General features: G+C 36.8%; 2 protein-coding genes across 2 annotated transcripts; one reads left to right on the top strand and one right to left on the bottom strand.

The window, feature by feature from the left end:
* Positions 1–581: 581 nt before the first annotated feature.
* Positions 582–3100, bottom strand: LOC132124042 (transcriptional regulator Myc-1-like). Its single transcript, XM_059534790.1, has 3 exons — positions 2856–3100; positions 1905–2521; positions 582–1565 (listed from the first exon to the last, which is right to left on the bottom strand). The coding sequence occupies exons 2-3, from the start codon at positions 2512–2514 to the stop codon at positions 1003–1005; spliced, it is 1173 nt and encodes a 390-aa protein (XP_059390773.1). The 5' UTR covers positions 2515–2521; positions 2856–3100; the 3' UTR covers positions 582–1002.
* Positions 3101–7558: 4458 nt separating this feature from the next.
* Positions 7559–23345, top strand: LOC132124332 (progressive ankylosis protein homolog B-like). The gene is made up of 12 exons (XM_059535328.1): positions 7559–8004; positions 11676–11892; positions 11978–12096; positions 12550–12633; positions 16034–16204; positions 16283–16417; positions 16493–16585; positions 17174–17266; positions 21376–21505; positions 21591–21714; positions 22078–22177; positions 22863–23345. Exons 1-12 carry the CDS (start codon positions 7909–7911, stop codon positions 22989–22991), a joined length of 1491 nt encoding a protein of 496 aa, XP_059391311.1. The 5' UTR covers positions 7559–7908; the 3' UTR covers positions 22992–23345.
* The last annotated feature ends 917 nt before the right edge of the window (positions 23346–24262 follow it).

Genomic DNA, 24262 nt, shown 5'->3' on the forward strand with positions numbered 1-24262 from the left:
TGTATAATTCAAGTCAACAATATACCTGATACTACACTGATTTCTGAGTGGTTTGCTTCTATGTGAACACAGCTCTATGAGCAACATGAGCCCAGCATCTAGACTAGATTGAGGACTGAGAGTCATCACTTATAAAAAAAAAATTTGGTATATCACCTGAAAGTGTATCTTTTGCTGTCAAAATCCCCTTTGTTGGGTTACCTGGCAGCGGTCCTCACAATAACTTTGCAATGCCTATTATTTTTGGGCAATGCTGCTTATTATCTCAATGCCAAATATGAAGGAGTTCAACTTTCATCTAGATGGGGATGCAGTTGAGCATTTTAGTCTTTTCTAAGCTTTTCTTTACTGATATCATGAGATAAAGTGCAATAACAAGCAGTTGAAAACTCAAACTGAAATCTACTGGGAAAATCCCTGAAATAAGTACCAGTTTGTCAAAAAAAAGTAACAGTATCATGCTTCCTGGACTAACAAGCAAATATCAGATTTTGCTGAATATTCCCCAAACTTCTTTCAAAAGTGTCTAATCTATATGTGTTAGGAGCTCAGTCCAAATAAACCAAGAGACCAGAGTCAAGTTCAGAAAGAAATTCATTTATGATTTAGTGAAAACATGAAGAAAACCATATGAAACCGAATATGGTTTATGAGAACATGTAGCTGATACAGATCCAAAAATATCTTTCTTAGGAAATATGAATTCATTATGTACAAAAACATACAAAAATGTTTTACTTTAGGGTTGTGCAGCCCTATTTTTTCTCATTTTATTAATAAAAATAAACAACTTAAATACAAATTATTTTAACCACCTTAAATTTTAAACTGTGGCAGTTTCAAACATGAAAAAAACTGGCAGTATTCAAAAGAGAGAGAAAAAAATGCATTGGACATGCAACATCAACAATACACAGCAACAGTCTTAAACTTGCATAAAAAAGCAGGGGGAGGGGGTTTCTTAAAAAGTTTTTTCACTTTGACTCTTGTGTAACAGATCCATTAATGTGAACTTCGCAGCAGCTGCAGCTTGTGTTTTAACTGTTCACTCTTTCGCCTCAGGTGTTCTTTGATGGACAGCAGTCTTTGCTCATCCAACCGCATGCTGCGGATGCACTCTGTCGCCTTTTTTAGGATAACCACTTTAGCAGCTTTCTCATTATTTGCAACTTCAGGGATCTCATCCCGTAATGCAAAAAAGCTGAGTTTGAGTTCGTTTCTGCGTTGGCGCTCCAGCACATTGTGAGTCCTGCGTTTATCATTGTCCTCAGAATCCGATGTCCGGGGACTTGTGCACTTGCGTTGTTTCACATGCCTGCTGCTGTTGTTGCTGCTGGCCTCCAGTCGTAGCCTCTTGACAGCCGGCTGGTCATGCCGTGTAGAGGGGTGGGCGGCGTAGTTGTGCTGGTGGGTCGAGACATGACAGCGTTTCAACACCAGAGGACTGGGGTACCTTGAATCCGGCACCTCCGTCTCGTTCTTTTTCTGTCGCCTTTCCACAGTCACCACATCAATTTCTTCCTCTTCCTCGTCTTCATCCTCCTCTTCCTCCACCTCTTCTTCTTCTGCAATTGAATTGAAACAAGAAAAATAATTAACTTAATTAAAACATCAGCTCATTTGACAGCTACTTTCCTCGTCAGATGATATTTGAACATTGCAGTTTTTCATACAGATCTGACTAGGGGCAAGCAGAGGGGAGGTGGAGGGAATTTTGTACAACTACAACTTGTTGCAGCAATCAGTGCATCAAGTTTACGAGGATACAGTCAGGTGACTGGTACTCCACCTCACACCGGTGTGACAAGTAAAGGTCACTTAAATAAAGCAAGCACTTGCACATGTAGTAACCAGATAAATCAAGATAATGCATGTCATAAATAACAAAATAATTCATAACATACCAGAATCGCTGCCACTGCTGCTGCAGCTGTTAGGTGGAGTGTCCACGACAAGCATGGGCTCTGATGGACCAACCTCACTGGATTTGCCGGACTCAGGGAGGGGATACGGGAAGACCACAGAAGGGTCTATGCATTCTGATGCAGAGGTGCTCAGATCCTGCAAATAACTTGAATTGGGTCGATTTGAGCTGCTATCAGACATCAGTTCCTTCCTTGCAGCGTGCAGGGACGCTAATCTCTCAGAAACCAACTTGGCAGCAGCGGAGAAGCCGCTCCACATGCAGTCTTGTATGATGATGGACTTGATGAAGGACTGGGAATAGTCCGCGTCGCAAATGAAGCTCTGGTTGACCACGTCGTCTCCCAGGAACTCGCTGACCATCTCCAGCTGTTCGGCGGTGGAGAGCGACTGTCTCCGGCTGGGAGAGAGGGGCGGCGTGGGCAGCAGCTCGAATTTCTTCCAGATGTCCTCGCTGGGAGCTGGAGGTTGAGTCTGTCCTTGCTGATGGTGATAAAAGTCCTCATCGTCGTTGTCGAAGTAGAAATAGGGCTGCATGGAGTCGTAGTCGTAGTCGTAGTTTTTATTCGCCAAACTCGCACTCACCAGCATTTTGACACTTGTGAATAAAATACACATCAGATTTATTATCGTGCATATGCAACGTCTAACTATACATCACAACACAACGCTTTACTTAAAATGCACATATTTAAACTATGCATAACATGCATGAGGTGGATAAAATAGTTAAATAGTGGAACTAAGTTATATGACAGCATGTGTAAAAACGGAGCGATTAAACCCCAAGGCAGGGTTACTGTTAAAACATTAAAAAACAGCCCTGCTTCAAGTGTATTCTATGAGCGTGCAACATGCAAACTCCCATTTAAAAACAAAGAAATTTGCATTCATATTAAAGATTCATGCAGCATCAAATGCCGGATCCTTACCGTGTATTTAACAAAAGCAGTTTCAGAATGATTTCTTTCGAGACGCAATGCAATGAAAAGAGAGCAAAAAATAAGGAACAAAAAGTATAATCCAACAGTTTACTCCGGTCTCTTGCAGCATAAGTGGGATCGGAGTCCTGGCCAAATGGAAAATGATAGAAAACGTAATCGACGCTACACACTCGTGCAGCCCTCGGATGCTGGACAGACTAATAGCCTGTGTGTCAGTGTATGACGAATATATTCTGTAGCTCCCGCGAGTTGAAGCAGCGCCCACTGATAGTATGACTGCGCGTCTGATGTTTCCCGCTAAAAAAAAAAAAACGAAAAGACGCCACCGCCAGGCTCACACATAAGAAATAAAAACACAACGAAATATTTTAAACTATAATTAGTCTTTAGTGGATTAGCACACATGTTACATCTATTTTTCTGCATCGATACATGTGGAACTATTTTCTCGCGGATGCACCGGTTTCTGTTCTCGCCTGAGCAGAAACCGGTGGGCGGGGATAACTTTTTTGAAAAAGATTAATTTTCATTTTAGTAAACAACGATACAACAAAATAAGATCGTTCATATTAATGTATGTCTTATTCTTTTTAAATAGGACAAAGATAAGCAAAATAGGTTGAAAGAAATCACCCTTTTATTTAAAATATTATATATATTATAAAATATTATTTATATGTTGTTGGTTTGAAGAAACCAAACCAAAGCAATGAGCACTGTTTTAATGTGAAAATATATATCTTCTTATACACTTGTTTGTTTATATTTCCTTTGTTTATTTTTATCTTATATTTTCTGACTAGAAATTATTTCTGTGACAAAGCATATAAAAAGACCAGTGACAGCATTGATTGTAGAAACCATGTTCGAAGAAATCAACAAGTTTATAAGCATGCAGACGTAGGCTATGGATTATGCTATTGGCAACAAAACAATCAAGAAATGTAACCATCATCAACTACCAACTCAGCACGTCACAAAATGTAAATCACCCAGAGCAGTGTCTCTGAGCCAGGGGCCCGGGATCCACTAGAGGGCCTCAGTAAACATCCAAGGATGTTGCAAAATGAATTAAATTATTAGGCTATATCATAAGAATACAAAACAATCCATTACTGTCATAGAAAATGTGTGTCCTTCTAGACAAAGAGTACAAAACCAATGCACTATATACAGTGTGTGAATGAAATTTGTTTCAAATAAATGAAATAGGCTAAATGAAATAAAATAAAGTCAGTAATGGGAAATAACTTTTGGGTTTATGCCTAAAAATTATAAAGTTAAATAATGCGAAGACTATTATGAAATGTGAGAGTGATTTCTAGGTTATACATTCAGACTGATTTATGGTGCAATTTTTTTTTTACAGAAATTATAAATTAGGATTTTGTTTTCAGAAACCATGATCATTTAGGAAAAGATTACATATGCTTTAACTTCTAACTAATATGATATCAAAGTTTTAGTTTGGTATAGTGATCTGTGGATAGAATAACCAGTTGGCTATAATCGGGCTACAGAAGGTTCTTAGGATTTTAAAAGACCCCACAACAGGACGGTTGGTATAATACGTTGGTATGTTGCGCCATCTGCTGTTAACTACTATTTTGAACACAGTGATCAACTTGATAATTTAATAAATGAATAGTCTCCTTTGTTTGAATAGCACTTTATTCAATACAGATTGTCAACGCAGCCTTACAGTGATAAACAGGAAAATAATGTTTCAATGTTGCAAACAAAATTAAATTCTGCTGTAAAGAAGCTCTAAAAATAGGATAATAAACGAGTCAATTCAGTTCAATTAATAACTGTGTCAAGTCCATCAATTATGGACTGATTTCAATTAATCTATAAAGCAGCTGTGTAGAAAACAGTGATGTCATCCAGCTCAGTTTAGCTCTCGTCCAATAGTGTCCGTGTAGTCAAGTTAATAATATAGGCCTACCAAAAGTCCCCAAAGAAGCAAGCCAAAAGGTAACAGTGGCAAGGAACCCAAACTCCATCAGTGGCAGAAAAAAAAAAAACCTTGGGATAAACAAGGGCCAGGTCTTGTCTAGTTCCTGAGGATTTGTGCCAATGACCATCTGGTTGATAAATATATATACAATCTATAAATACTTGTTTTTGTCTGAAATATTGTTAATATTCATTGCTCATAATTTGAAGGAATATATGCTGTAGGTATATCGCTGTCCAATAACATGTTTGACAAAAAAACAAGACATTTCAACAAAAACAAAAAACAGTAACCACTGTAGCACAAAATATGTTTACAGATTAAATTCTGAAGGGTTACAGCTGTCAGAAATTATTAGGAAATGTAGAAACCCTTGCTTTTAATGACAGCACATCTGCGGCTGCTGGACATCACTATTTTCTCACACTGCGCAGGTGTGATCCTGGTCCACTCTTCTTCCAGTCTCTTCCATAGTTCAGTAACTTAAGTGGGTTTCTTAGCCATAACTTTGCCACTAAAGAATTGTCCAGAGATTTTCAGTTGGGTTTAGATCAGGATTCTGAGCTGGCCAATTCATTATTTCAATATTCTTGACTTCAAGGAACTGCTTTATCCCTTTTGCAGTGTGACTATAAGTACCTGTATAAATGACACTTGGCATTATTTTTTCCTCTTGTGCACTTGTCTAACATGGACAACCAGCCCTTTGATACTAGAAAGTCAGATGTCAGATGTCTAGATGTCAAAGATACTAGAAAAGCTAGTCTCCTCAAAACTATGTTCTTTCTTAGAAAGAAAAAAATGTCAATTTGACGATTTCCAGTCAGGATTAAGAACATAGTACAGACTACTTTCATCAGAAATTACCTGCTCTTATCATCGAATAATGGTTGTATCTCTCTATTAGTGCTACTGGATCTTAGTGCTGCATTCCACTCTATCGACCATTCTTTTCAATAGACTAGAAAATTTTGTTGGGATTTGTGGAATTACATTGCCATGGTTCAAATCATACTTATCTGACCATCATCAATTCACAGTAGTGAATAAAGAAGTATCATATTGTTCACAAGTGCAGAGTAACACAAGGCTCAGTACAAGAACCGTTGTTTTTCACGTTTTACATGCTACCCTTGGAGGATATCATCAGCGTTCACCGTTATGCTAATAATATTGAGCTCTATATTTATTCGTAAAACTGAATGCATAGTTGATATAAAAAAAACTTGATGACTAATAATTTTCTACTGCTTCATTATGAAAAAACATACAACCCCCCCCCCCCCCCCCCAAAACAAAACAAAACAAAAAACAGATGTGTTAATTATCAGACCAAAAATCTCTGCTCTGTGTGTTATAATCTAGAACACTATCTAACACTTGATGGCTGTGCTGTTCATTCTTCATCATCAGTTAGAAACCTAGGTGTGCTATTTGATAGCACCCTTTCATTTGAAAGTCATGTTTCTAGCATTTGTAAAACTGCAGCTTTCCATCTTAAAAATATATCTAAATTACGACCTATGCTCTCAATGTCAAATGCAGAATTGTTAATTAATTTGTTCATGACCTCAAAGTTAGATTATTGTAATGCTTTTATTTGGTGGTTACTCTGTGCAACTGATAAAAATAAATAAATAAATCCAGCTATAGTCCAAAATGCTGCAGCTAGAGTTCTTACTAGAATCAGGAAGTATGACCATATCAGCCTGGTTCTGACAATTTTGCACCAGCTCCTTATTAAACATTGTATACATTAAAATCTTACTAATTTCTTATAAAGCTCTGAATGATTTTAGCTCCTCAGTATTTGAGCGAGCTCTTATCACATTATAATCCTTCACATGTGCGATCTCAAAAATCCACCCATTTGATAATACCTAGAATATCAAAATCAACTGCGGGCCCAACCTGGAACAATCTACCTAGCATTGTTCGGGATGCACACACATTCTGACAGTTTAAATCTAAATTAAATACCCATTTCTTTAAAGGGGTGGTTGACTGTTTGTTTGTTTGTTTTTTTCATAGGCTTAATTGTGTTTATGGGGTGCAGTGTAACATGTGTTAATGCTTCGTTTAATTTATTTTTCACATTGTTTATGCACAAACAGCTTTATTACAAACTAACTAATGTTAAAACAGTGAAATTTCAATCAACCACCCCTTTAAACTTGCATACAGGGGCGTCGGACTGGGGGTAAAACCAGTACTGATTACCAGGGCCCCAAAGGAAGAGAGGGCCCTTGAAAAGTCTGGAATATATATTTTCAAGGGGAGGGGGGCCCATTAGGACTGCCTATGCATAGGGCCCAGGATCTTGTGCAGCACATACTTGCAAATGCTGTAATAAGGGGACTATGCATTAATTCACTTCTATGATATTTTATGAAAATGTTGAAGGTACTGAAAACCTTCATTAGAACATCTAGGCTGTGTTTGCTTACACTTGGGATGGCAGGTTGATTTATAGTTGTCTATGAGTTGCCCCAGTCTGTCTCTCCACATAACATCCAGAAGATGGAAGCAGAGATTAAAAATAATATACACATAACTTTTCATTTTAACTTATTAAACCATTTCCGTTGACATTATAAACCATTATTCCGTTGATATTATAATAACATTGTGTTAAGACGAAGACAAACTGATGTTCCATAAGAAACAATGAATCAATCCTCATCATTTTTGGTTCCATCCCAGCAGACTGACGCGAACAGCTGGAGAAGGGAGAAGGGCTTGATGTTGTGACACCCCACGTGTGTTCTGCACGAGAATAAATAGCACACACTGGAGAGAACATACGGCCGAAAGCACTTCAGCCTGTTAGACACCAAAATGCTGAATTTCAGCGGTTTCCTGCTTCAGCACTTCGTGTCAGTGAGATTTGATTCGCGGGTGACTGACATAATGATATAATGCGAAATGTCTGGATGACCTTCTCATCGGAAGCACTGGGAATGACAAGGTCTCCAGTTTTCCAGTTTTACTTCAGGCAGCTGGAATCCGCAAACCATTAAGCGACTCTTAGGTGCAAACCGACACGGACGAATGCCTTAAACATTATTGTCATAATTTGTCATGATGGACTGTCTATCACGCAGTGCTTACTGGCCTCTTATTCGCTTTCTGCTGCCGCTAGCCATTACTAATATAGCCATCGACTTCGGAGAACAGGTGAGTTATGATGTCTTTGAACCTGAACACTCTCATATTTTGACCGCTTTTTTGGCACGAACACCAGTGAAATGTTTGAATATACACGTCGGGCGTGTTTAAATAACCATGGTTTTATTATAGTAAAACTGTAGTAACCCATGGTTTTTTGGCGTGTTGACTACCATTTGTATAACCACAGATTTACTACAAATACCATGGTTAAACCATGGTTAATATAGCAAAACCATGGTTAATTTGTGGTTACCATGGTTTAACTATAGTAACCATGGTTTTTTGGTTTTATTTGTAGTAAAACCATGGTTAATTTTCGTAAGGCATGGATGTCAGGTTGAGTAGCCTACAGGGTTAGTAGCTACTGATCATTAATCTTAGGGTGGCATGGCATAGCGGTGTACTAGTCTAAAGGTTTTAGGTTCGAATCTTGCTAGGTTTGATCCGTGACGTGTCCTTGTTTCCGGAGTAGGTTTTCAAAGTTGATCTGTGTTGGTTGTTTTGTTGTTCTTGTAGCCTTTGTTATCTTGTACATTTGTATTATTAATTGTTTTGTCCTTGGTACTTTAGCTGAATAGCTTACAATCTAGAATTTTGAAAGTCTAGAATTTCCCTAAATGCAGCTGGTTTCAAGTCTATTTTTCTTTGACTTAAAAACATACCATGATAAATATGAACTTGTTTAAAAGTGTGACAACTAGCCCAGGCCTCCCATAAGTTTAAGTTGCTTTGAAGCATCAGCCAAATTATTAACCAAATTGACATGTTGTCCAGATGCCTTTTGTCAGGAATCATTTGGCACTTACTGCATGGATAACCATTTGCTTTAAATTATTGATTGAATTTCTCTGAATGCAATGGGCTTTAAATCATTTTTAGTGTTCCTGTAGCTCAATTGGTAGAGCACTGCGCTATTAAGCACAAGGTTGGGGGTTTGATTCCCTGGTAACACATGTTAGGTAAAAATTGATACCCTAAATGCACTGTATAAGTCACTTTGGATAAAAGCGTCTGCTAAATGCATAAATTTAATTTAATAAGTCATTTCTCAAGAGCGTCATCTCTGTGTATGAGTATTCCATTTGCATAACGTTACCAAGACTGCCACTCTTTCTTAAAGTAAAACACTCTAAAATACAGGTTACGATCTGGTTATTGAGTCAGAGGAAATACTTGTGCTTAGAATAAAAACCAGTTACAGTAGATTCCCTAAGTGAAGTATGGGGTCAAGACCGACTTTTATCTTTAAGGGGTGTGTTTTTTACATGCATTGATTACAAAAGAAAATTCAGGTAACAACAAATACATAGTGCACAAAAATATACATGCATATATATATATACGTACATACAAACTTGCATACATACATACATTATGCATAATCTTTACCCTTTTCAAACTACAGTTAACCCTGTGATAACATCATTTTGAACCTGTTGTTAGGTCCATAAATGACACAAACTGTCCTTGTACAATGTCACTACTGTTAAACCACCATGGAAATATGTGGAAAGGCATGTTAGGAGCTCTGTTATGTCTTTGATTATATAGATGCCACAACTAGATGCTTCTTGTCATACAGTAATTTACAGTGGGCCATATTTAACTGAAAGACTGTGTAGATAATCTCTGGAATTTTTTAAAGATGGCCCAGGCATTCAGTATTAGAGGATATTATTTTTATGCTATCAAGACGTTCTGCAGATATACACTGAATGGTTAGCAATCAAAGGACGGTTCATCAAGTTCATTTGGGTGCAAAGCTCAACCAAGTTGGGTTTGATAAATAGTTTCAGGCAATATTTTATTTTTGCTCTTTCAGTCTGTGGTACACATTGAACTTAACCATGTGTCTAGGTTTGTGTCCTTTAGTGTTAGCAAAGTGACAGTCTTATAAAGTACCTGTGTGTGTTCATTTGAGCGAGGAGTAGACGGGGTAAGGATTAGTCTTATGTAACTAACGTGTGAGTGTATTTATAGCAGCACTCATTATCTCTTTTGTTCTTGCTCCGCTATAGGCAGCTACACAGATAAAACTGAACAGAAACTGTTTTCCATGAGTTACAATAAAATTTGAGTTTTTATATATACACTGCTCAAAAACTTAAGGGAACACAAGATTCTCAAATTGAATCTTGATTACGAAAGAAATCAAAGTATTACACTGTGTAATTTGTTGAGAACAAAATTGTGACAATAGTCAGTGTAAGCCAAAAACATTAACCCATTGAGGGCTTGATTCAAAATCACACTGAAAATCAAAGTAAAAAGTTACAGACTGAACCAACTTGAATGAATTTCATTATGGCAACTTAAGTCTGTATTTTTTTTTTGGCCGTATGTGTCTGCAGTATGCACTCCTGATAATGGCTGGGCATGCTCCTGGTGAGATAGTGAATTGTTTCCTGCAGGATCTCCTCCCAGACATGGATCAGGGCATCACTAAGCTCCTGGACAGTCTGTCGTGCTAATTAGCAGATTTGGATGTTCCAATACATAACATACCAGAGGTTCTCAGTTGAATCCAAGTCTGGGGAATGTGAGGGTCATTCAATGCCCTCGTTATCCAGGAGCTGCCTACACACTCTTGCCACATGAGGCCACATAAGATTTGACAGTGGCTCAAAAACATGCACACAAGTAGCCAGCTGGAGGTCATTTCAGAAGGCTGTGCTCCTGCTGTTCCTTCTTGCACAAAGGAGCAGATACTGGTCCAATCGCTGTCCTGCTCTCCTTGTGTAGCAGCCTGTCTCCCGACTCCCGGAATTTCCTCCACAATTTCTTGTGGGCATTAGTTATATTATTATATTATTTATATTATTATTAGTTATATTGCTGCCATAACTGCTGTAGAACTGCATTTCTTTTAACTACATGCAATCCTGCACCACCATGGCCAAATAATAATAAAGTCCAAAGTATGTACAATGTTGGCAAAGATACATTGTTGGGTTTTCTCAGGTAAATGTTTTGTTAAGACTGTAACACCGATGAAGGTATTTTATTGACCTATTTTATTTTTTTTCCAAACCATTGATTGATCAATTACATGAGACTTGATTACATTAATTTTATTAAATTGTTCAGATTTTTGTCAACATGCCTGATATTCATTAATGTTTATTTAGTGCTATAACTAGTAGAAAAGAGGAAAAGATGATTGATTCACCGCTTGAGATGAGGTGAATACAATGATCTAAAAAGCATTAAAACACATTATTTGTTTGTAGTTTGTGATAAAATTGACAGAATTTGCAATTTTTGGGTGGCTGACGCACTACTAATAATAAATGGATTTGAAAAGGTTAAGTATTATTTCCAGGAATTTATATTATCAATAATACAGCTTGTGTCGATAATTTATATACATAAAATACATAATTTTCCAAAGAAAAGACAACAATAAGCTAACTTAAGTCAGGAAGGACAAGAAGAGGGCAATTGTCTGTGACCACCACCTGCAAAACCATTTCCTTTTTATTGTCTTGCACCTGTTGTCATTTGCACTAAAGAAGATAAAACTGATTCAAAATCACTTCTGCTTCCTTTGCCTGTTTAATTGTCTGGTGTTATACTGTGATAATTAGATGTTCTCTTAATTTTTGAGCTGTCGTTGTACATGTACACACACACACAGGAATGAAATGTACCCTTTCTCTTTCTCATGCCTGATTCAGGCACTAAACAGGGGCATCGCTTCTGTGAAAGAGGACAGGGTTGAGATGTTGGCCAGTTATGGTCTGGCATACTCGCTTATGAAGTTCTTCACTGGACCCATGAGCGACTTCAAAAATGTGGGACTCGTGTTTGTCAACAGTAAGAAGGAGAGAACCAAGGCGGTTCTCTGTATGGTTGTGGCTGGGGTCATTGCCATCATCCTCCACATCCTAATAGGTGTGTCTGTCCTGTGAATACAGTTTCTAGATTACTAGGTTTCGTCAATGGAAAGCCTTTATTAAAAACTGTCACATGTCTCCAGCTTACACAGATCTGGGCTACTACATCATAAATAAGCTCCACCATGTGGATGATTCAGTAGGAAACAAGACGAGAAAGGCATTCCTGTACCTCGCAGTATTTCCATTATTAGATGCTATGGTGAGTATGAACTTCATATTATAACTTTAATATGAGATTCAAGATCATTGTTTGGATTAGAATTGGGATCATTTTTTCTGCATAATTTGCTTACAGACAGTTATTTAATGAAATAGCATGGGCTATGCGAAGATAATGATTTGTTTGATTCGTGTAAAAATACAGTTAATCCTGCAATCAGAGGTGTAACAGGAAGTGTAAAAATGGCAGCTAATATTACTTTTTTAATTATAAAATGCAAACGGAGGGTCACATTGAGTGCATTGCATTGTGGTATAGAGAATGTTGAGTACTATATTGTGTATACTGCAATTGTTGGCAATTTTATTATAGTATAGTTTTCATGTGGTATTCCATGCAGGCAGATAAAACAGAGTATGCACACTGCAGAAATAATCAAAACAGAATGGTGCATACTTTTTTAATTTGTCCTAATTTGATTTTGCTCCAAAGGCATGGATTCATGCTGGAATCCTCCTGAAGCACAAGCACAGCCTGCTAGTGGGATCTGCCTCCATCTCTGATGTTGTTGCACAGGTTGTAAACTCTATAAATGTTTGTATGCTAAGTTCCTGTCATCACCCCTTGTGACACAATTGAAAAAAAAAAGTGTTGTACTGAATTTTTTAATTAAAAAATTTTGGTCTGATATTTAAACGTTAAACGTTTATTAAGTATCTTATCATAAGAGAGGCAGAGAAAATGAATTAACTTTTATTTTTATATGCTCACACTGCAGAATATAGTTTCTCATTGTTTGCACATAATAACCGCTCTCCTTCATGGTTTATTTATTTGTTTATTTGCGCACACATCAACCCAATCACTTAATTTAGCGTTCATGTAAACACTACATTAAGATTCATCAATCAGAATGAGTCAGATTGAACCAAAAATTTTGCATGTAAAAGATCTCAATGGCTTTATCAATGCCTAGAAGCATAGTAAAGTTTATTATTAAGAAGTATAAGGTATTTGGTACAACATAGACCCTCCTTACAACATAGAAACACACCTTGAAGATTCTGTGGCAGATGAGACTAAAATTAAATTATTTGTTCTTGACACCAAATAATATATATGGCGGACATCCAGTACAGCTCACCATCCAAATAACACCATTCCTAAAGTGAAGCATGGAGGTGGTAATATCCTGTTATACAGTGTTCCTCTGCAGCAGGGACTGGAGCACTTGTTACGCCTGTTTCACACATACTCCATCTGCAGTGCGTATGCGTTGCGTGTTTTTTTACGCACCCATGTTAACGGATTCCAGCGTTCACGCTGCACACGGTTGCGTTGCATTGCGTTGCGTTGGATTTATGGTCTGTGCGTTCCAGGAGCAGTGCATCTGCAGCAGTGCAGCGATCGTTTACGTTACGAGTCTATTTTTGCTGTGCTGCACGCGCTGAATTAAAGTGATAGCGCATTGTTCGCGGTATAAATTAACATGGATTGACACGGATTGAAATTTTTGAGGAAAATCTGCTGCCCTCTGCCAGAAAGTCACCAATGAGAAGAAGGTTTTTACCTTCCAACATGACAATGACCCAAAGCACACAGCAAAACTAACCACACAGTTTTTGAAGGAGAAAAAGGTGAATGTTATTGCATGGTCTAGTCAGAGCCCAGACTTAAACCCCATTGAAATTCTGAGGACTTGAAGACTGCACAAACAGTCACCATGAATTTTAACTGAATTTTGTGTAGTTCTGCAAAAGTCTAGATGTGTAAAATTAGCAGAGACAAATCCCAACAGACTAAAGGCTAGAATTAAAGCAAAAGGTGGTTCAACAAGGTGTTTTTTTTTTTTTTTTTTACTGGTATGTTGATGTTTAATCTGTCAGTTGGATGATAAGTTGCACTGAGTAAATACAGCTGGATAAAACAAAAACTGTTTCCATCTTCAAAATGTGTGAATCAACAAAATGTGATTATTTTGAAGGGGGTGATATTTTTCTATTACTACTTTCATATTTACAGAGCTCAAAAGAAAACACATACGTTTAGTCGTTTTAGCTTTTATATATAAAAAATTATTTATACAATATGTATACAGCTGAATTAATTTAAATGCAAAGTTTAATATTAAGGGTGCTTTCACACTTGGTTCGCTTGCTTGGTCTGAAGCTGAGTGCGATTGCTCCTTCCTCCCCTGCCCACACTGGACTGGGTTCATATTTTATTTGGAACCGAACCGCATTTCATTCGCATCATCAAGCCAGCAGCTGTTTACCCCCTTGCTTAGTAACAGCAGGAGAAGGCGGCAAGTGCATAACATTTCTCTCTGCACTTTTATATATTTTCGTTTTTTAACCATTCGTTTTGTCTACAAAGCACACTAAAGGCGAACAGAAAAATATATATATATACAGCACTCTGTTTGCAGCACGTCAGTCACGCTCATCAGGAATCGAGTGTAAACACACGGGTGCACACCCGAGTTCGGAAGACAGCGTTCACAATATCCAAATGAACCGAATTCTGATGTCAGTTGAATCCGGGTGCGCACCAAAAGTGTTAGTGTTAAAGCACCCTTGTCATTTCATACAAATGAGTTATTATAATTCGAATACCATAGATATTATAATAAATAATTAACAGCAAAAGAAGGGCAATTTTGGCTGCGTTTACACTTGGCATTGACATGCAACCTGTTTTCGGATATTGTCCACATACACATTGAAAAGACAAGCGTAAATGTGCTTCTAATCATAATTTTATAAGATCAGCGTGTCCTGGTCCAGAAGAAGTCAAGGACGCATTGTGATCAGATCTCAGTGAATTGTAAACTCAATCCAGCCGGTTGGATGTCACACAAAACCCCACCCCCTGTCTTGCAAACTGTCCGAAGAAAGACATTGAACACCCATGTGGAGCACTAGTTACACTCCTACAATTGTCTTAGATTTGCAGAATGTCCCGCGACTGAAAATGCTTTTCAGCAGAAAACCCATACTTCAGGTATGCAGGCTTATTTAAATACTGCGTGGGAAAGACAGATCCGAAAGGTTATCTAGATAGAGAAGTCAGCTGATGTTGCCAAGTGTAAACGCATCGTGTTCTGATTGACTGATGATCCGATCTGCTTCATCAGATAACGGTGATCGCATGTTAATGCCAAGTGTAAACGCAGCCTTTGTCTCTAAAGTTCTCTCACTGTAAACTGCTTTAATTTGAAGCTAAATAAAATATAATTTATTCCTTTGATAGCTAAAACAGTAAAATATTTATCATCCATTACTTCAGTCGTCAGTGTCATATGATTCTTCCAAAATCATTCTAATATGCTGATTTAGTGCTCAAGAAACATTACTGTTATTCATTTTGAAAAACGTTTGCTTAAGTTGTTGTTAAATTCTTTTGTAACATTATTAATGTCTTTACTGTACATTTTAATGCATTCTTAAGTAGGCTATTCATTTTAAAAAATTATGTACTGACCAAACTTTTGAATGGTAGTATAAATAAGTAAAAGTTCAAATATGACATTAGTTTAAAAAATGGGTAATTGTAAAAACAAAAATGTAATACGACAGCAAAATACGCACAACACAAAAACAAAACAAAAAATAAGACATGGCATTGAAACATTTTAATGTAATGTAGCGTAGCTTAAAAATAAAGATTATCAATAATACTACTTAACCAACATTATTTAATTAAACTAATATTAAATAGTTTAAAATACATCTTTTGGCACATCATGTATATGCAAATCTGGCAGTATTTATTATTTTTTTATGTAAATGTGCTACTTGCCAAAGGGCTATTTTGAGCACTCATTTTGCATTGCAGATTTGCATAGCATGTAGCAGCAACAGTGTATCTCTTTTTTAACTATTGGATACATAAATATTTGTGCAGGTCATGCCTTGAAACGTACTTAAACTTGCCCATTTTTTAATTGATTCTTGACTCTTCTGTTCGCCTGCAGATAATATTAGTGGCGATTCTTCTCCAGAGTAATCTGGAATGTTTAGAGCCTCTTCTTATTCCCATTCTGTCTCTGTACATGGGAGCTCTGGTGCGGTTCACTATCGTGGGACTGGGTTACTACTGTAATGTCCATGACAACATTCCTGAGTCAAGCAGCCTCGAACAGGGAGTATGTTTATCAAAAAGATTTTTGCAGACAGATCAGAAAGTTGCTTCCTATATTCAGAGTACTTTTGGTCACTTCCAGGGCGATATCACCATAAAGAAGATGCTTAATTTCTGGTGGCCACTTGCCCTCATTTTGGCCACTCAGCGCATCAGCAGGCCCATTGTCAATCTGTTTGTCTCTCGGGATCTCAAAGGCAGCGCCACATCAACTGAAGTGAGTACTGGTGAATTACAGTATGCACTACAACACACAGCAGCCAGTTCTAACCAAATAGTTTGTGTTTGCTAGGCGGTAGCAGTACTCACAGCAACATATCCGGTTGGTCATATGCCCTATGGGTGGTTAACAGAAATGCGTGCCATCTATCCAGCTTTCGATAAGGTAGGTGAAGGTTTTGACTAGCAATTGCATAGCAGCACCCTGGCAACCATCATGAATGTCACATGTTTTTTTTTTACAGACAAAAATAAATAAAGAATGTGTATGTAACTATAGGTCCTATCCAACTTCTTAATGTATATTATTCTCTTTTGTTGTTTGGTAAGATATTTATGTAAAACCTTAGTAGCTTTTTTTAGTTTGGTTTGTCCTGAGGCTTTGGAATGTTTTTTAGTCAACACCCTATGGCTAGATTTCACAATAAAATGCCTCGTCTTCCAGATAATTATGTATCATTCAAAGACCTCCAACTGTCAGACTAACATGTTTCGGATTCAATGTGAGTCGTTTTTGCTGATGCACATAGTTGTGTAGTGAGTGTGAAAACATCTTTCTCGTTTTCGATGGCTTGATGGATGGTGCCAAATTAGTTTTTTAAGTATGCATTGAATGTATTACATTGTCTTATTTTTCAATTAATTCTTTAATTTTTTATTCGCTATAATTTTTAGCATAATGGCTTAGCTTTATTACCTTAAGCTGTATTACTTGGAAGATAAACAATATTATCTGTATTTCTTTTTTTAACAGAATAACCCTACTAATAAGTTAGCCAGTGGTCTGACTGTCACCAAATCACATATCAAGAGGTTCACACTTTGCTGTTTTCTCCTCTCCTTAACGGTAAGATCTATTAATCTTTGAATTAGTCATTACAAATATATATATATATATATATATATATATATATATATATATATATATATATATATATATATATATATATATATATATATATATATAATATATATATATATATATATATATATATATATATATACACTAAAGTGCTCAATATCACGGCACAGTGGTCACTGCTTAAAAAAACAACTAACAAAAACAAAACAAATACTGAACCTGAATTACATGTAGGCCTACTCAGAGGATATTTTCATAATGTTTTGCATTTCAATTGGTATGTCAAGTCTGAGTCTCTTCAGATGAGCTGCTCAAGTTCCAACATAAAACATGGATTCTCTCCTGCACATGAAAACAGCGTGCATTTTTCACATTCCATACAACCAGTAAACACTGTTTTCAGTTCCCACGTTGGTCGTAAACCCATTTTTCTTCTGTTTACTTGTCGTTTTCGGATCTCAAGACCTGCAGACAAAACAAAAAAAAATTAAAAAACAACAGGTTAAAATGAGTCACAATTTATGTACTGCAAGTCCAGCGATTTGTGTCTCAAAACACCAGCAGGTTGGTTGGAAAGCAGATGTCAGGCATATGGTGAAAATTTTACTTTATCACAGACAAAAGATTATGTAAAATCAAAATTATTATTACTTTTTTAAGATGCAATGAGAATAAACAATGTATCCATGTTGGAAAGCAATTCTCAGAAAAAAAGAAACTGACAGGCTTGGTTGGACAGATTGCAGATTTTACCATTTGTTTTTTTATTCCTTTCACATGATTTATAGGTGTGTGTTGTGTAATTATGGGTTAGAGTAGTGATCCTCAAATCTGGCTAACGAGATCCATTTTTTTTGCAGAGTTTAGCTCCAACCCTAATCAAACAAACCTACCTGTGATTCTCAAATGATCCTGAAGACACTGATTTGCAAACTCAGGTGTGTTTGATTAGGGTTAGAGCTGGATAAGAGGAATGAAAAAAATGTTAATTAAGAAAAATATGTGGGTAGATCTTACACACCCACTTTTGTGAATGGAGATGTTAACACCTGTGCCACCTGAAGAGCCTGAAGACAGTCTCAAAACAGCCTGAGGATCTTTGGCAGCTTTCCTGCTTTTGTTTCATAATGACAGTGGAGAAAACAACAGATCAACTCACAATGTTTGCATGTTTGTCTTTATAGCTCAGGTTGAGTATGCACTGATGTGCTGGTCCTTGTCACATTACACATTTTATTGTTTTTGACAGTGCAGAAACATCCCTCCACACATCCATCACCAGTCCATTCAGTAAGATTGGTTTGGATTTCAGTATAGAAGGCAGAGAAAAAAAAATAAAAGTACTAAAGTGTTTGTGGCTTGGCCTGTGGTGATGAGTAAGCAGTGAAGGTCAAATCCAAGTGTACATAAGATGACTCAAGCCCATGGCCTTTAACTTGGTCAGATGTGGAGGATCGCTGTAAACAGGCATGCTAGGCCTTTGTCAGACTCTATTGTTCCAGAAAAGAGGAATGTCTGTAGGCAGGGCATCAAGCGTGAGACAATTACATAATCTGGTCTTGCTGGAATTTGAAGGATCTCATAACAAAGACACAGTCAAAACTGACTGGCACATCCAAGATTAAGGATAAGATATACTAGACGTAATGAATATGGAATGATATTGCGGACTTTATTCAAAAGGAATTGCAAATTGTATTTGCAATTGCGTTTTCAATTTGTGGACGCATAAAATGTGACATAATCCAAACGCAAATGCAAATCGCGCATTACCATTTTCATTTTCGATTAAGTGAATGCACAGTGTCTGCCAAATTTAAAATGGAAATGCAAAGTCTGTTTGCAATTGTGTTTCCCATATCTTACAAGCTATGAGCCTGTCATATTTAAATAGCAATATTAATTACCACATTTGCCTTTTCACTCTCTCTGCACTGTGCATGTAAACTGCCAAAACTCAAATGGAATCGCAATACCTTTTGCATTTGAATTTCCAACGTCTACACGGAAACCTGTCAATCAAGTGACAGGGGTGGGGCCATTTTATTGGGCGTGTTTGCATTGGGAAGTGACGATCGTACTAAAATGTACCATGTTTTTACTAGGGTAAATATGAGTTAACGATAGTGTTTATAATTAAGCCACAGTAGCCACAAATGTACAGTTGTCTGAGACGTTATGAAATGTTCTTTAACATCATGAACCATAAAATGTAGTCAGTGTTCTGCTATTGTTTATTTTCATAATAGGTAAACACAGGCCACAAGTTAACACGGTCACATTTCCTTGATTCAGCAGCTGCACGATGTAAAGAGTCCTGTGTTGAATCTAGACATCTGGTGCTAATTCAGTGTATCTTGGTAGCTCAGTGGTTAGTGACTGTCATCTCTCACGGCATACTGTCTTTTAGCGCGTGTTCGAAACCCGGGCCAACACAGACGTTCTTTATTTTTTTTTGTTTATCCTACTAACTTCAGCCGCCAAACGGGCAATCATACAGTGAGGAAAATTGCAGTAGTCAAGGCGAGCTGACATGTTATCAAGTACGCTGCTGTTTGCAGAATTACCGGACCTGCGTCCTTGTAGACATCACACTCCCGAGTCGAATGCACAAAGTCTGAACTACTGAGGATGCAAGTCCGAAATCAGCAGCTGAAGTTAGTAGGATAAACAAAAAAATAAAGAACGTCAGTGTTGGCCCGGGTTTCGAACACGCGCTAAAAGACAGTATGCCGTGAGAGATGACAGTCACTAACCACTGAGCTACCAAGCTACACTGAATCAGCACCAGATGTCTAGATTCAAGACAGGACTCCTAGCTGCTGAATCAAGGAAATGTGACCATGTTAACTTGTGGCTTGTGTTTACCTTGTGCGTTCACTTAATCGAAAATGAAAATGGTAATGCGCGATTTGCATTTGCGTTTGGATTATGTCACATTTTATGCTTCCACAAATTGAAAACGCAATTGCAAATACAATTTGCAATGCCTTTTGAATAAAGTCCGCAATATCATTCCATAAATGAATATGATGGTGCACATCTCAAATAAGCATACTATATATATATATATATATATATATATATATATATATATATATATATATATTTATACATACACATTTCAGTTTCTTTTTTTAAATTTAGAAAATCAGATAGGAGTTTAAATGTCAATCAAACATATTTTCAATACACACTTTTCAACAAATATGAAAGAAGGCATTTTATTTCCCTATTTCCAGGGTATCAGCAGAATTAAAAAAAATTAATTAAGGCAATTTATGACCCATTTTAAGAGCTGCACAAGGAAAATGAACACCGTATGAATGGTGTTGTCTATAGTAACATACACTATTGAGCCATAAAATTATATGATTTATAGTTCAGATACAGATTTTCACAACAAAAAAAAAATCCTATACAACAGAATTTCAGCCTTTATACGTTTTTTTAAGGGATAAATCAAGCATATAAATTATGTCAGTTTAAAACTTAAAATAAATATTACCGTCTTAATTTTTAGAAGGCACATTTAACTTCTTTCTCATTTACAGCTCTATGTGTTTGCTGCGTAAAAACATGAGCTGATATTTGCATTGATCATCTGTCCATAACCATATATATATATATATATATATATATATATATATATATATATATATATATATATATATATATATTTCTATCATGACAACTCTCAGAGGGATTGGTATGTAATGAACATGACAATGTCAATGTATTTGTTCTTTGTGGAATAAATCTGCTATGCTGCTGCTGCTTCCTATGGCAGAGCAAGTACCGAGACTTGCTACTGCCAGTAAATCCACAACATGCTGCTGTGAGCATGTACGAATATGCTGCTGTAAATATAACATACATGAATCACCTCGTAGCAGATCTATAGGTGGAGCTGGGGAAGGTGGAGGTTTTCTGAAACAAGCTGCACTTCTTTGGCAAGCTGTAGTCATATTTGAATGCTGAGCAGCGAGCTCATTGGCTACCAATACAGGAGAGACATCTATCAGACTGCACCATCAGATTGTCATGCCAGAACTCTGTATATATATATATATATACCTGTGTCTGTTTTCCAGATGTGTTTCATTGTATTCTGGACCCCTCATGTTTCTGAACGCATCCTGGTGGATGTCATTGGGGTGGACATGGCCTTTGCACATCTCTGTATCATTCCACTGAGAGTCTTTTCCTTCTTCCCTGTGCCTGGTACCATAAATATTTTCTTTCATATGACTTTATATGATTTACAGTGCATTATATCTATGTGACCTTGTGTCTGTGTTGCTATCAGTTACAGTTCGAGCTCATCTGACAGGCTGGTTAATGACGTTGAAGAGAACTTGTGTGCTGGCACCTAGTTCAGTCCTGCGCATCGCTGTGCTCATCACCAGCCTTCTAGTGCTGCCGTACATGGGGTTAGTAGTATACAGGAGGAATATACAAATATGCTAAATACATCTCTTTTAAATATCTTCTGAATGTACTTCTCTGCTCAGTATGTGATCTGTGAAGTAATTAGCTCTCATGCTGCCTCGGAATTTTTAGTGAGTCTAAAAATAAACCATTTCAAATCCCTGTCTGCATTTTGTGAATGAATTATGACTCCGCTCCTCAGCTAATGCAGACTGCTGCAGCAACTTTTAATATAAGCTCAGAAAGTAGTTATTTAATGGGTGTTTTGATCATAGCAACACTGCGCTTCAACTGTACAGCATTAAATTCAGTTGGTATTATTTTGAAATCACATTTACCATGTTGAGGGTTTTGTCTATGTGCAGAGTGCATGGTGCCACACTGGGAGTGGGGTCTTTATTAGCAGGATTCATGGGGGAGTCCACCATGGTCGCAGTGGCTGCCTGTTACGTATACCGAAAACAGGTGAGGAGCCATCGGACTGCAGAAGTCAACGGTTCTGCAAAACTATTAAAGCTAGTGTCATATCTACCCTATTTTTCAGTGTGAAAGTAAGCTATTTTCTGTGAATGGGCAAGACTTCAGATTCATCAGGCTCTATACATAAATAACCAAAAGAATAAGTGCAGTAAACATAATGCTGTTTGCTGTTTACATGTTTATGATAATAACAAGTCAGTCTGCAACATCAAGCAGCATAACGGACTAAAATATCTAAAAGCAGATGACACTGGACGCCTAACGCATTCAAGTTAAAAATTTCAACAAGATGGTTATATTTGTGTGTGGATTTTGCGATTCTCTTAATACTAGAACAATTACTTTAGAATTACAAATACTTTAGATTACACATATTCGCTATTAACTATGAGTTTTCCCTCAGTGAAATCCAAATTTTCTGTTAATTGATAGGAAGATAGTTGTTGTTGTAATAATTGTGTTTAGGGTTAAGTGATCTAGAATATGGTTATGCAGAATAAGGCTATTATGTTCTTTATAAGTATTTATTACCAGCCAATATGCTAGTAATATGCACGCTAATAAGCAACTAGTCATAATGAATAGTGATCCCTAATATAAAGTGTTACCAAAATATGCCTTTTGATCTTTAAACGCTTCGTATCTATTCTGAAATGCGGTCTGTTTTCAGAAGAAAACCCCAGAAGCAGAAATGGTTGTGGAGGACAACTCTTCCCCGATGAATGAAGTCACCTCCAGGACAGAGTTAGATGTCATTGAAGAGGCTGAGAATGAGCAGATGGAAACAGAAGATGAATGAATCTAGGAATGAAAAAAAAAAAAACAAAGTGGAAGATGCACATTTTCCTTTCATTTGCAGTACAATGTCTTGGTTTTTTGACAACGAGAGTCTAACTAGTACTAGTACTTTATCATTATATAATTATTATTAGTATTTTTTTCTACAATCTCGCCGTTACCCCAGTGGGACTGTCAGATTGATCGATGCTTGTTTGGGGTAGTAGAAGCAGATTTGCATGTCTACATGAAATGCACTCCTGCAATTTTTTGCACTGAGGCATATTTACACAGATGTCTTTCAAAGATCCTGTTCTGCAGCCTGTTAACATTTTTGCCAAAAATAGACCCTTAACAATCAGAAAAAAAAAAAAAATTCTAGGACAAAGAATGCACCAATAACGGGCTTGAAAGATGTTTTAATAACTGTACTGTTAACTTTTACCCTAGGAAATACCATCTGCTTCCTCTTGCCTTGAGACGCACAATGAATAGTTACACTTTGAGTGTATTATAACTTGTTCACAAAGAATTAATTTTACTGACTTTGGGCACGGAATAGATTTGATTGTAAATGTCAGTTGATTTATTTTTGTATTCACTGCACAAATTCAGGGTTTGTATACTTTGCAAATATCATTATGGAGACATTTAGGTCTGAAGATAACTTTTATATAATATTCCATATTCTAATCAGATCTGATGTGATCCAGTATTTTGAGCTGGGACCACATTATAGAATCCTTTTTTTTTTTCATATCTTAGAAATTTATGGAACGCTTCACTTTTAATGTCTGTTTTGCAAATTACTTAATGGAATGTAGTTTTGGCAGTTTTTAGGTCCTGTTTATTTTAGGTGCTCATTTTACTCAGTGCTTGTGGTCTAACTGAATCTCAGCACATACAAATAAACCAAGCACATTAAGAATACATTATGGCTATTAAACAAATGTTGTGCTAAGATATTCTTTTAAGTATTTCTTGTTTTTGCGCATATTACAATGAAAGGCTGAATTGAGTCATGTAATATTTTATTCATATTTCCTCAAAAGATTTTGTCGTCCAGTTCTTGAAAAATGTGTATTAAACATAACCAATACTGTATAACATTGTATGTTTGGCAATAAAGGAAGTCAGTGTTAATCTGTCGGTCATAAATACAAAAACTCAGATGAGCAGAAAAAAAAAATAGTTTTGCTTCACTCCACAAAGAGCTAAATATGAAGCTGTCTTGAACTCTTCTTGGCATCTCACCAGTAAGTTACTCTGACTTCTAGAGTCTAAGTGCTCTAA

The sequence above is a fragment of the Carassius carassius genome, chromosome 42 (assembly GCF_963082965.1).
Source record: "Carassius carassius chromosome 42, fCarCar2.1, whole genome shotgun sequence".
NCBI classification, from domain to species: Eukaryota; Metazoa; Chordata; class Actinopteri; order Cypriniformes; family Cyprinidae; genus Carassius; species Carassius carassius.

Coding starts and splice junctions, on each gene's coding strand:
- LOC132124042 (XM_059534790.1), bottom strand. CDS start 2,514: ATGCTGGTGAGTGCGAGTTTGGCGAATAAAAACTACGACTACGACTAC. Junction 1,566..1,904: donor CAGCAGTGGCAGCGATTCTG/GTATGTTATGAA, acceptor ATTCAATTGCAG/AAGAAGAAGAGGTGGAGGAA.
- LOC132124332 (XM_059535328.1), top strand. CDS start 7,909: ATGATGGACTGTCTATCACGCAGTGCTTACTGGCCTCTTATTCGCTTT. Junction 16,205..16,282: donor CAAGCAGCCTCGAACAGGGA/GTATGTTTATCA, acceptor GGTCACTTCCAG/GGCGATATCACCATAAAGAA. Junction 21,715..22,077: donor CTAGTGCTGCCGTACATGGG/GTTAGTAGTATA, acceptor GTCTATGTGCAG/AGTGCATGGTGCCACACTGG.